The sequence below is a fragment of the Pelobates fuscus genome, chromosome 7 (assembly GCF_036172605.1).
Source record: "Pelobates fuscus isolate aPelFus1 chromosome 7, aPelFus1.pri, whole genome shotgun sequence".
NCBI classification, from domain to species: Eukaryota; Metazoa; Chordata; class Amphibia; order Anura; family Pelobatidae; genus Pelobates; species Pelobates fuscus.
The window spans coordinates 49,954,782-49,968,515 of record NC_086323.1 but is presented as its reverse complement, the minus strand read 5'-3'; the positions used below and the strand labels follow the sequence as shown (position 1 = coordinate 49,968,515).

The following is a 13,734-nucleotide window of genomic DNA, read 5'->3' as shown; positions in this document are numbered from 1 at the left end:
AAAAACTTGTTTTCCTGGCACTATAGTGCGCTGAGGGTGCCCCCTCCCGCCAGGCTCTAGGGGAGCGCTCCAGCGCCGGGCGGGGAGCTCTCCTCCTTCTCTACGCCTCCTCGGCTGAATGCGCATGCGCGCAAGAGCCGCGCATGCATTCAGCCAGTTTCAAAGGAAAGCATTTAAAATGCTTTACTATGGACGCTGGCGTCATCTCACTGTGATTTTCACAGTGAGAAGCACGCAAGCGCCTCTAGCGGCTGTCAATGAGACAGCTACTAGAGGCTTGATTAACCCTAATATAAACATAGCACTTTCTCTGAAACTGCCATATATTTTTTTTTTAAAGGGTTAAACCTAGCTGGACCTGGCACCCAGACCACTTCATTAAGCTGAAGTGGTCTGGGTGCCTATAGTGGTCCTTTAAGCCCGTTTTCAGGAACTAAATTTGCATGTGTGAATTCGCCAGAATGGAATTCACATGTGTGAATTCACCAATTTTCATATTCCTGTGTGAATTCACTAGAAACTTGCGCATTAGATTAGAGTAAATTTGTATATTTTATTTTTTAATAAACAGTAATTTTTTGTTATTTTGTATTTGGGCAGTAGAGTGTCCCTTTAAAGTCACTTTTTGGAGTCTGTACATTTTACATAGACGCCCTGCTCAGCAGTAGCTGAAGGAGTGAAGCGGAAGCTCTTGTTGCTTTATCTGCCAGGAACACACATCACTGCTATTCACTCTGAGTGAACGAAGGTACAGCAGAGGTCTATGGAAATCTTCAATGTGTAATACACATTCTGCAGAAACTATCGAAAGATTTGAATGCAAAAAGAATACAGCACAGTAAACGCACAACCTATCAAATTTATTAGTTGTACTGATGCTGAGTGTCCCTTTAGTTTATCTGAGCTATAGCCAAAGGTTAAAATGTATCAAGTGCACTCTGTGAAAAATATGAACAGGAAACAAGAAATCTCAGACATGAATAAGCCACTGCAGTGGACGGTAGAAGAATGCTTGCAGTTGTCATAAATAATGACTTTAACTGTAGAACAGATCAATAACCGCTCTCCAGAATGTAAGTGTCAGTGTACCACACACCACACTGAAGTCAAAAAGGATTTATTTTTTGCTCTTATTATTTTAAGGGTGTTTGCCTTCATTCAATGTATATAAAGATAGAGCTTTTGGTCTCACCTGTTTACCATGCAGACAGTCCATGCACTAGAGAGCAGGTCTATGTTCGGGGGAATTCTGAACATAGACTAGTTCACTAGTGCAGGAATCCCAAGAATTTATGATCTGGAAAAATTCCCTGACTACAGACCAGCTCTGTACCATTTGAGGGATTCCCCACGTTAGAGTGCTGGTCGTAAGTTTGAGCTGTCATTATGCAGGCAAGTCACAAAGTGAGGACTACCTGTATACTAAAGATTTAGTATTGATGTCACAATCCAATTCAGCCCAGGTACAGCCAGAGCACACATTGGATTAGGGGAGGAGAAAAAACAAACCTTTTCAGTTTCTGCATCTCCTCTTACTGTATTCAATGTTAAAAGGACAGATTTTAGAACAAATCGTAGCTGGGAGCCAAAACAGAGGCACTTTCATACAGACTAATAATACAGCAACATGTTTTTAGATTAGTATTTTTTCCCCCCAGACCACACACACACATTTGGTAAATTTAGGCAATAAAGCATACCATTAAAAATTCTAGGTTGTAATAGTTCAATTTTAACTGCTATTACTTCACACTTTGTTTCACTAAACACAGATGTAGGTTTTTTTTTTTACATATCACATGGCAAGTTATTCATACGTGTAAGCCAAGAGTGCCCAAATGTAGATCCCCACATTTTTTTTATTTATTTTTTTTATATTTAAACTACAGCTTCCATGATTCTTTGCCATTCTAAGGGCATGCAAAGCATCATGGAAGTTGTGGAACTACAAATTTGGGGGTCTACCTGTTTTTTCACCCCTGGTGGAAGCCTTGAATCTCTAATCAACACTTTGTTTTAGTCCTTACTGGCTCTTTAAGTATTCAGCACTGTAATTCATGATACAAATCCATGGTATTTCATGGCATTCGTCCAAATTGTCACCCTTCTATAAATGAGCATGAAATTAGAAAACGAGAAATAATATCCTGAGAATTAATGTCAACAGAAGATATTGGTAATGGCTCAGTGCATCTGAAATCACATGTGATTTTCACAAATGCTACTTGATATTCTCACGTACTGAACTCTTCAAATGTTGAACTTCATGAAACCTGCAAAGTAAATCCACTGAAGGGTAGAACTACTGCACCGTTTGTAGACCTGGTTAACTCTTGCACAGATAATGTGGAGAGTTCAAAGTGTATTTGATAGAGTATTGTAGAATCCAGTGCACAAATTTGGTTCGTCAGTCCTCTGAAGTTCCACCATTTTTATGTGATGTTAATTTTCCTTCTGTCTTCTCTCTGGCTGTCAGGAAGGCAGAAGGAAAATGCAGCTCCAGTGCTGTAATTGCTTGTAATTCGAGACATTTAAGCATATAAATGAGCACTATAGCGTTCAGTGTATGGGTAGCCTAGCACACTTGTGTTGCAATGGCCCACCCCTTTTGCAGGAAATAAATGTCAGACATGCCAAAGCCTCTCGTACCGGTTATAGAACCTGCCAAACTTCTTGAAAATTCCATTAATTTATAATCTACTTCAATTTTTTTTTTTTTTTTATACTAGTCAATTTTCCGCAGGTACATTGCATATATGTGGTGACTATTTTGGAACAAGTAAGAGCAGCTAAGTGCAATACAAAAAGGCCACATTTAAATTAACAAATTTATATTTTAAAGTTTCCTTTGATTCGCTGCTCAGGAGTATCATACTGGTCTATAAATATATCTATCAATCTTACCCCATATCACTTGTCCCATAGGGGATTATGGGGTAAGTATGTCATCTTCAAAGAGCAATCCTGTCTTATCATAAGATAATTGGAAATGCTCAAAAAAATGGATATCAGCCATACCGCTGCTCTGTTTATACACATCCCAGTTCACTGAACCGGACTGTGTTTTTAGTATCCAGGAACTGTGACTTGCCACTCTTTTAGGGTGGAAAGAAGTGCTGTCCTTCCCTCTTGTGCACAATGGTGCCAAAAATGACCACCTCTCCTACTTTAAGTTAATGCAAACTACTCTCAGCTTTAACCTATTTCTCTGTTTTCAACCTTCTACTGGGGGAAAAAATTCAGGGTTTTAATCTCTGCCTTTCTTAGGTGGAGAGGTTCGATGAAAACAATTATAGCCACTTTGTCAAAAAGTTGCCCCATTAGAATTTATGCAAGAATTCGCTGGTCTTTCTCTGTTGGGCTGCAAGTCGAATATTGATTAGTGAGATTCTAGCTAAAGCTAGTTAATTAGAATTAAAATATACATCTGATATAATGGGATAGTGAGGCAATCATGTGCTAAACAGCTTGTGTGGGATATTACTCAAATCAACCTCAACCAGTGCCTGAAAGAGCATGGTAAGAATTTAGTAGTTGTAATAGTTGCTATAGTGCTTTATCAATGGCTTTATATGTAAAGTCACTATTCTAATGCCATATAAAAAAAACACATTAGTTTTCCTGGCACTGCAGGACCTTGTAGAGCCCCTCTCCCTCCCACCCCCCTCTGACTTACCTGAGTCCAGCGCCGATGTCCTGGTCAGGCTCCGCCTACTCTCCTCCCCCGCCGACAGCCAGCGGGGGTCCTAATGCGCATGCGCGGCAATGGCCGCGCATGCACATTAGACCTCCCCATAGAAAAGCATTATTCAATGCTTTCATATGGGGATTTCGGCGACGCTGGAGGTCCTCACATAGCTTGAGGACGTCCAGCGTTGCTTAAAACACTTTTCGTGTTCTAAGAACACGAAGTCCCTCTAGTGGCTGTCGGATAGACAGCCATTAGAGGAGGACTTAACCCTACAAGGTAAATATTTCAGTTTATGAAAACTGCAATAATTACACTTGCAGGGTTAAGGGTAGTGGGAGTTTGCACCCAGACCACTCCAATGGGCAGAAGTGGTCTGGGTGCCTGGAGTATCCCTTTAAACATCGCAATTAAACCTATACAAGCCCAAGGTGTGTTTATTTTTTACTTTTTTTTTTTTTAACATCTTGAATCTCAATAAGATCACCCATCTCTCTGTTAAACTTTGAACTGGATGCCTGTCCCCCAATGCTTCTCTGTAAGAAGCATTTGATTGGACAATGCCTAGCACCAACAATGAAGTGCTGGATAAATATTAATTGGCTGCAGAGGCTAGTTGTGCTGTTAATGAAACGCATGTATACTTTTGCCCCGCCAATTGAAACCGTTTATCTGCTTTTAGAAGTACATTTAAAAGTCCTAGTGTTTTAAGTTATAGTATGTGGTAATATCAAAGGGCTTATTTATGTAAATTAACTGATTTTCAACTCGCTACCTTTCCTTGGAACCTGGCAGGACATTCATTTGCATTACGATACTTGAAGAAATACAGATCTTGTGATCTAAAAGTTGTCATAGTTTGCTTAAAAGTGATACCAAACTTTTAAAGCAGAACACTTATTTTTTAAATATATACATTTTTTTTTCAAAATTATTATTTGATGTTTCCTAATTGTTTTAAATGTATTGCCCCCCTTTTTAATAAAAAGGGAAAATAAACTGTTTATTCCAGCACTGTGACAGTCTCCATCTTCCTCCAGTGAAGTCATCAAGGCCGTCTTTAGTGCCCTGAGAAGCACACAAGTCACACAGCAATCATCTGCCAAACTAGTGTCTGAATTCAATCTTGAGAAACAACATTGTTTACATTTTGCAGAAAGGTTGCATCTATGCCCCAATATCACTTCATTAATGTGAGGTGATTTCAATGTTTAGATTGTCCCATAAAAAGGAAATCCGTGGGGGTTTTAGCAGGTATGAGCCGGTTTTTGTTTAGTTTGTTTAGTTTGTTTTGTTTGTTTGTTTGTTCTGGAGTGTTTTGGAATATTGTTGTTTTTAATTTAGAGAGGAATTGCTGTTTTTGTGAATGCTCCTTTTAAGGAGCGTATATTTCACATATTTTACGTATATTTAAAAAAAATTCTATAACAATAACGTTTAGCTGTTAAGAACAGCCATTAAAATTTGAAATCCTTTTCTATTAACCAGTCTTTGAAAGTTACTCCTCACTGCAAGCCATAGCATACACTCCAGGCAGGGCTACATTTTTACTAACCGATTGCTAGTGGCATATGGACATTTTTAGTCATGATTTTAACTATTTATTGGAAAACACTTTCCCCTGCGATCTTAAAGAATGAATCTTTTCACAGCAAATGATCGTGGGCTCATTGTATTTTAGTTGTGTTTGTGGTTCATTCTAAATGCCCCTTTCTACTTTATATTTCTATAATTTTTTATTTTCTTTATGCCCTATCTCTGAAGCACGCGGATAGTCAAACATGTACCACCCAATATCTTAATATTGACTGTGAACATATAACCTGTTAATTATCTCCCAGTAACTCATTCTGTTAATATACTCTCCCCACCCTCCGTTTTATTTTCTTTTTATTAGAACTATTCTTTGCTTTCAATTTTATCTACAAGGCCACCAAAATCACTTTATCTGAACGCCTTTTACAACCAACCATCTGATGCGGCAAAATATTACACTAACAATAGAAACAATAATCTTTCACGATCAAGAGCCTGCCAAGGCTTCATAACGGTTCCAGGCAATGGGAGGTGGGGGTTGGGAGCATCTGTACAGGCACAGTGCTTACTGCAACAGAAAGCTGTTCACAATCCATCTATGAAAAGGTTATAATGACCAAGAAAAGCCACAGTGCCTCAAAAACAGAAAATCGCAAACTTGAAGAGAAAAAAAAAAAAATATATATATATATATATATATATATAGTAAACTTGAAAAACCACAAACTTCATGAAATTTTCTTGATATGACAACAGATGCAAAACATATGTTACTGTCAATATGGGCAACTGCCTGCTACTGATCTATGAAATGCATATGTATACACCTGTCTTCACAGTTAAGGCAAGTAGACTACTATTGTATATCATGTGAAAGATGTTTTGAAATAAAGGAGGACCTGTAAAACTGTAGCGGTCTATCTGGTGCTTGAACACCATACTCCTCCCCCCGCCGACGTCAGCCGGCGGGTGAGACAGATTGCGTATGCGCGGCCGCCGGCGGGATGAGACCTAATGCCCATGCGCGGCAATGCATTATACCTCCCTATAGGAAAGCATTGAAAATGTTTTCCTATGGGGATTTTAGTGACGCTGGAGGTCCTCACATGTGACGACGTCCAGTGGCGCTATAGACCAGTAGTAGACAGCCATTAGAGGAGTTAACCCTGCAATGTAAATATTGCAGTTTATGAAAACTGCAATATGTACAGCTGATAACAAACACACGGACACCCGTGAAGAAAAATATATAATAATAAAAAACTTAGCTGATAGGTACACTGCTTCCCAGGGTTATCTCCCAGCTGATAACCGTATAACAGAACTGTGTAATTGATGGGCTATTTTGGGTATCTGCTAGTATACCTATAAAGAAGGACAAAACATAGTGCAAATATTGCTACAAAACTAATTTAAAACTTTCGGTGATTAATATGCACTCACATATTCCAGGCAAATTAAGCGTGTTATGGGTGCCTCCCCTTGATGGAAATGGGGTTTTTTTTTGTCTTTTTTGATTTTCCCTCCTCCAGTGATAGCCAAAACAGGACTTCCTCAGGGACCTCTTTCAACAAATTATCCAGTAATAGGTACATCAAGTAAAAACAGCACCCTAACAAGCTAACACATAAAACATCTTATATAGGGCTAATCCCTTAAAGTCATTGGTGGAATAGTGGGTGTCTTCTTATCTTCCAGCTCTGATTCGTCCACTTTTTTTTTTTTTTTTCTTCAGGTGTGTCCACTTCGCCGAGAATGGAAAAAAGCCGGGTCCGTTAAGGTGCTTTGTTACTTCCGCGTACGTCATACGTTGCGCGTGTGTCACGTGATGAAAAGCCTCGTCATGTGATGACTATGCGTTCCACACTCGGGAAAAAAACATGGCCGTGCGTTCCACCATGTTAAAACGGACTGGGATATCAATTGAAGCCTGACAGTAATATACAAATGGCTGGAAGGAGAAAACTATTAGAAAAAATACACACAAGTATTCATTTTGACATAAAAAATATTGAAAACTATAATAATGAGATGTCCTCCAATATATTCTAATCGATTAATTTGCTAACACACCATAACCATGAATGAAAGAACTCCCCATCCGAGTTGATCATTCATTATATTCATTTAAATTTTGCAATAATCAGTACTGATATTTAATACATTAATAAATTTATATAGTGACAATGACAATTTATAAGATATTGGCATAACCAGCTAAACCAATATAGTGATTTTAGATGATTAATCATCTCTCAATTCATATCATATACGCAATATGGATATGTAATTTGAATATTTAATTTATTCATGTCACTTTATACTTTTTGTGGATTTGCAATTGAGAGATGATTAATCATCTAAAATCACTATATTGGTTTAGCTGGTTATGCCAATATCTTATAAATTGTCATTGTCACTATATAAATTTATTAATGTATTAAATATCAGTACTGATTATTGCAAAATTTAAATGAATATAATGAATGATCAACTCGGATGGGGAGTTCTTTCATTCATGGTTATGGTGTGTTAGCAAATTAATCGATTAGAATATATTGGAGGACATCTCATTATTATAGTTTTCAATATTTTTTATGTCAAAATGAATACTTGTGTGTATTTTTTCTAATAGTTTTCTCCTTCCAGCCATTTGTATATTACTGTCAGGCTTCAATTGATATCCCAGTCCGTTTTAACATGGTGGAACGCACGGCCATGTTTTTTTCCCGAGTGTGGAACGCATAGTCATCACATGACGAGGCTTTTCATCACGTGACACACGCGCAACGTATGACGTACGCGGAAGTAACAAAGCACCTTAACGGACCTGGCTTTTTTCCATTCTCGGCGAAGTGGACACACCTGAAGAAAAAAAGAAAAAAAAAGTGGACGAATCAGAGCTGGAAGATAAGAAGACACCCACTATTCCACCAATGACTTTAAGGGATTAGCCCTATATAAGATGTTTTATGTGTTAGCTTGTTAGGGTGCTGTTTTTACTTGATGTACCTATTACTGGATAATTTGTTGAAAGAGGTCCCTGAGGAAGTCCTGTTTTGTGTAAGGACGAAACGCGTAGGACCAATACCTTTTATCTATATTTGTTTTTACTATTTTATTTCATTTTTGTACACCCTCTTAAAATCCTTGTAAGTGAATAAATTGCCTTTGGAGTATTCCGTTTTGGTTGCTGTTTCCTTGGAATCTTTGGCTGACCTGGATCCCATATTGGCTATCACTGGAGGAGGGAAAATCAAAAAAGACAAAAAAAAACCCCATTTCCATCAAGGGGAGGCACCCATAACACGCTTAATTTGCCTGGAATATGTGAGTGCATATTAATCACCGAAAGTTTTAAATTAGTTTTGTAGCAATATTTGCACTATGTTTTGTCCTTCTTTATAGGTATACTAGCAGATACCCAAAATAGCCCATCAATTACACAATATGTACAGCTGCAGGGTTAAGGGAAGTGGGAGTTGGCACCCAGACCACTCCAATGGGCAGAAGTGGTCTGGGTGCCTGGAGTGTCCCTTTAATAAAATTGCATTTAAATGAACACTATAGGATCAGAAACACAAACGTATTCCTGACCCTATAGTGTTAAAAACACTCTATCCTCCCCATGGTCACCCTTGTCGATTAAATATAATAAAATCTTACCTTTTTATTCCAGTCTGCTGGTGCTGGCTCTGCCCCTGATCTACCTGCTTGACTGACATAATCAGAAGTGGTGATCTGAGCCAATCACAATGCTTTTTCCATTGGATTGTCTGATATTGCCAAGGCGGTGGGGCATGTCCTCATAGAGATGTATTGAATCAGCGCACCTCTATGAGGAAAGTTCACTGTCTGCATGCAGCGGCTGCAGACACTGGATGTCAGTGAGTGCAGCACTGCCCCAGGAAGCACCTCTAGTAGCCATCTGAGGAGTGGCCACTGAGGGTGTCTTTAAACTGTAATGTAAACACTGCTTTTTCTCTGGAAAAAAAAAAGTTTACTGCAAAAACCCTGAAGGGACTGACTATACTCACCAGAACAATTACAATAAGCTGTAGTTCTGGTGGCTGTAGTGTCCCTTTTAATGTAATGGGGTTCTTCTATAATTGTGAAAGCAGAATTGTGAGGTTCCTACCCAAGTTACCAGTTGAAACTTCAGGTTTTATGCCCGGCAGAGGTTGGCTAACCATAATAATTAGAAGTTACTAACGTTACACGCAAAGCTGATCACATTGGCACAACTATAATGGTCAGAATGGATGGGGCAATCCGATCTTCTATGCACAATTTGTCTTCCACAAGGAGGAGTAGTGCACGTTAAAACATGTCCTAGCCAAACTGATACTTACATGTGGATACTGCCGTGATGGCTAACCTAGGACCTGCAAATGTTTGTGAACAACATTGGCCTAAAGAATGGCTGGACTTTACTAGAAATACTGTTCACTAGTGCCAAGCTCAACATTCACTGTTACAGTGTAATGAAACTGTCTTGAGAGCACAGCAGTGTCCTTGGTCTCCTGATGTAAGCATCTCTTTCTTATGAAAAGGAAATAGTGGTAAACCGCGCCAAAAGAAAAGTGATCAAATAATCATATTTATACATACATATCGTTCTTGAATTTTACAGCATGTAAAAACCTCAAAAGGAAAGAACAATCAAAAATAATTGTGCAGTATGTTACAGATATTATAATGGTGTATAAATAAAGTAGACTGTGGGTGAAGAGCAAACTCACACACTTTACAGAGCTGCTAAGAGCTCTGCCGTATAGCGCCTGGACGGTACAATCCCAGTCTTAGGATCTGAATATACCGGGAGGTCCAAATTCAGCGGTCATATATATGTGGAAAAAGAACAAAATATACAGACCAATGGTACAGTATCATGAACTAGAAATAATATAGGAAAATGTAGGTATCCTACTTACAATATCCAGAGCAATGACTTGCTCTGGTGATGACAGCTTGTGGTGGTATAATCCCCACCAAAGGATATAGCAGGAAACCAGCAGCACCAGAAGATATGCAGAAGCCAAAGTATTTGAAGAAAATGCATTCAATTTATTAATAAAAAATATATTGAAATGTATATTAAAAAGTATATATAAAACATATACTGCAGCTTCAAATCCTATCCTTGACGCGTTTTGCCCGGGTATGGGCTTTTTCGAAAGAGCCCTCTCTTAAGTGATTAATAAGGGACTTCCATTGCTTGTATGAAAGTTTTTAGGAAGCTATTGAAATTAAATGGTTTTATATGGAATTTATGATCTACAACTTGCACTTTGTTTTGGGGGATTTGTTCTTCTTTAAAATAGCATGGAGGTATAATAATCAAACCTCTCTTCTCTCCTAGGAGTCTAATGTTCTCATTGCTGCTAACAGCCAGGGCACAATTAAGGTAAGATTTTTTTTTTATTTTAATTGCTTCTCTAGAGTTCTTTCTTTGCACTAGCTTTGAATCAAATCTTTTGTTCTCAAAACTGTATGTATCACTTCATTTCTGTTTTACACGTTCTATTTTTCTGCTCTTGCTGCTCTGGGTCCAGATGATATATATTGTTTCAAATGGCAGTGTACTTTAACCCCTTTAGGACCAAACTTCTGGAATAAAAGGGAATCATGACATGTCACACATGTCATGTGTCCTTAAGGGGTTAAAGGACCACTAGTCACCCAGACCACTTCAACTCAATGAAGTTGTCTGGGTGACAGGTCCCTAGGTTTTAACCCTGCAACTGTAAACATAGCAGGGTTAATCCAGCCTCTAGTGGCTGTCTTCCTGAGGCGCATCCGCAACGCTCAATGCGAAAATCGCATTGAGCACGCAGAACGTTAATAGGAAAGCATCTGGCCGTGCATGCGCATTCGGCTCTACTCAGGAGCTGACATCCGAGGGGGAGGAGAGGTCACCAGCGCCGAGAAAGCCCGGCGTTGGATTAAGGTAAGTGGCTTTAACGTGTTTTAACCCCTTCAGCCCAGCGGTAGGGGGCGTTCCTTAGGACTATATAGTACCAGGAAAACGAGTTTGTTTTCCTGGCACTATAGTGGGCCTTTTATTCCAGAAGTTTGGTCCTTAAGGGGTTAAAGGGAATCATGACATGTCACACATGTCATGTGTCCTTAAGGGGTTAAAGGAACCATCCATACAATATATAATTAAACTCTAACAGAATTTCATCCCATTCTTTATTTAAAAGAATTCTAAAATAAAGTCTCTATTCAAATACATTTGTCCCCACAATAAATTGTATAATTTAGGGATGTGCAGGTGTAACATAACTTGTATATTGGGGAGCGTATGACATTTGTATGAGTAGCAGTGCCAACTGATTAACATTAGTAATTTAGTATTGGTGTGTTATGTATAAATATCTCATAAACGTCTGCTTGGCTCAGACCAAAATCAACTACAATTGCAGGCTCCTGCTGATTGGTGGAGATACTTTACAGTATGGGCTGCACTCATGCTGCTTGTCAGTGGGCATGAAGTAGCTTCACAACTTTGAAGTATATTTCTGATTTTAGAACTAAGCCTTGTTCTCAATGCCAAGCATTAGACAAAATCTTAGCCTCATGTCCTGTACATAACATTTAACCTGCTACATCAATGCCTAACTCCTTATTCCTAGCCTGGCCCGAAACGGCAGTGCCATAGTGTGGTTTTGCAGAATTTAAATATATTTCCCAGTGGAGAAATTTGCCCCATAGTTGCTAATTTTACTACTGGAGGTCAGGTTGCCGTGTTAATGTTGTGTACATAATTTAGGATAATAAAGTGTTAAAGGGCCACAAATTTGAGCTGCATTTTACCATCTTATGCTGCCTGCATTTAATTGGTGCCAATAATATTTATTTTCCATTCTTCCTTTAGGTACTAGAGCTGGTATGAGGAATGGAGACCTAATTATCGAAAGAAAGGTGTTTGGAACTTTGTGTTTGTACAAAATCACCACATGTAGAAAACGCTAAACTCTTAACAGAGGATCAGAAACTTTTTACCATGCTTCTCTTCTGGGCTCTCATAAATCTGTGGGGTGAGAGCCGAAATGGACATAAAAGGAAGATGGGCTATAAAGAAAGAGGCAAACCTGTGGCTCTCAACAATTCTTTCCCCACTACTGTGTACTTTATATCTTCTGGTGCTGCTTTTTACCTTCATACTGGGGGAACAGTATCTACTTCCTCTCTGCACACTGCAGTTCCTACCAGCACTGAGGAATTCATCTGAGGAGTTAAGACTGGCTTCAATTTTTATTTTATTTTTTTGCTTTTCATTATATATGAGAAGCTACAATACTGAAACAAGATCACACAGATTAAATAAACTAAAACCTGATTAAAATAAAAAGAAAATATTTCTAATGATGCAGGTTGTTTTTTTGACATTGGGAACAACTTGCACTCCTTGAACTGGATTCAGCCTTACAATAAATGAATTGAGGACAGGATATGTCGATGAGAAGTGTAACACAATGTGATTCTTAACTAATCTAGTTAGCCCTGGGCTCCTATCAAAGGAGACTTTCTGGGCTTGTTTGTGATTGATTTTGTTGGAAAGCCTGTAATATGGTTTAATTTTGCAGGTTGTCTTTGAAGTATCAGAATGTGGTGACCTTTACACAGGATAGCTTTGGAAACAGGTGTCTAACTGGAAATACCCCAAAAATGAAATAAAATTAGTTCTTTCTTGCACTTTGTACAATTTAAATAAGGAGAAACCAATTTGCAAACATACTGCATCTTTCAATAACTCTGTATTGGACAAAACAAAATCACAAATTACTGGAGAAATTTAGCAGTTCACCTGATCACAATAAATGCCTTGTATCAGTGGGTTAACATTCTGTTACCTATGCAAATGCGCACACACACACCCAAAATAAATTGAAAATCTGTTTTGACATACACCGTTAATAAATCTTAATAGTAAGCAAGTACTAGCTTTAAGTGGTTTTATTTCACTTTTTACACAAGGGAATACACTTTTTATTAAGAAGTCTTCCTCTTAAACTGTGTGTGGTTTCTTCTTTATAGTACATACCACATTATTCGGTTACCATCCTTAATCATAACCATTAGGTCCTATTTTCAAACATTCTGTCGATAAACCTAAAGCCACGTGGAATGTAGGGAGTTCTGTCTTCTGTTTTTTTAAGAGTATTACTCTGTTCTTTATTAGGTTGCGAGAAAATAGAAACATGATTCTGATATACATGTTTCATGTATTTTAATGAAGGAATCTGCCTGTACCTGTTGGTCTTCTGTGTATTATTAACCTATGCTGGTCATTGAGAGGAGAGAACGGCTAATTGCCCAGGCCGGAAGACAATTCAATTAAAATTGACTTTTAATCATGAGTTAAACAGAGAAAGGATAGTCCAGACCAGAGTCCAGACCAGATTCCTTAGGGGTTAAGCACCCCGCCCAGGCCCCCCCAGCTTCAGTCTCCTTTAGAGGTGGCCACAGGTGTGTATATTAAGGAGGAGTTTATCATTAGTCAA

The 13,734-nt window shown here is 38.5% G+C and overlaps 1 protein-coding gene across 5 annotated transcripts in view; it reads left to right on the top strand.

The window, feature by feature from the left end:
• The window catches only part of COP1 (COP1 E3 ubiquitin ligase), a 159,827-nt gene extending 146,905 nt beyond the window's left edge, over nucleotides 1-12,922 (top strand). For all 5 annotated transcript variants that reach the window (XM_063428235.1, XM_063428233.1, XM_063428237.1 and 2 more), the window contains 2 exons: nucleotides 10,587-10,631; nucleotides 12,105-12,922. In XM_063428235.1, coding sequence (XP_063284305.1) covers nucleotides 10,587-10,631; nucleotides 12,105-12,122 — 63 coding nt within the window. In that variant the 3' untranslated portion in view covers nucleotides 12,123-12,922. The remainder of the gene's footprint in view (nucleotides 1-10,586; nucleotides 10,632-12,104) is intronic.
• Nucleotides 12,923-13,734: the final 812 nt, after the last annotated feature.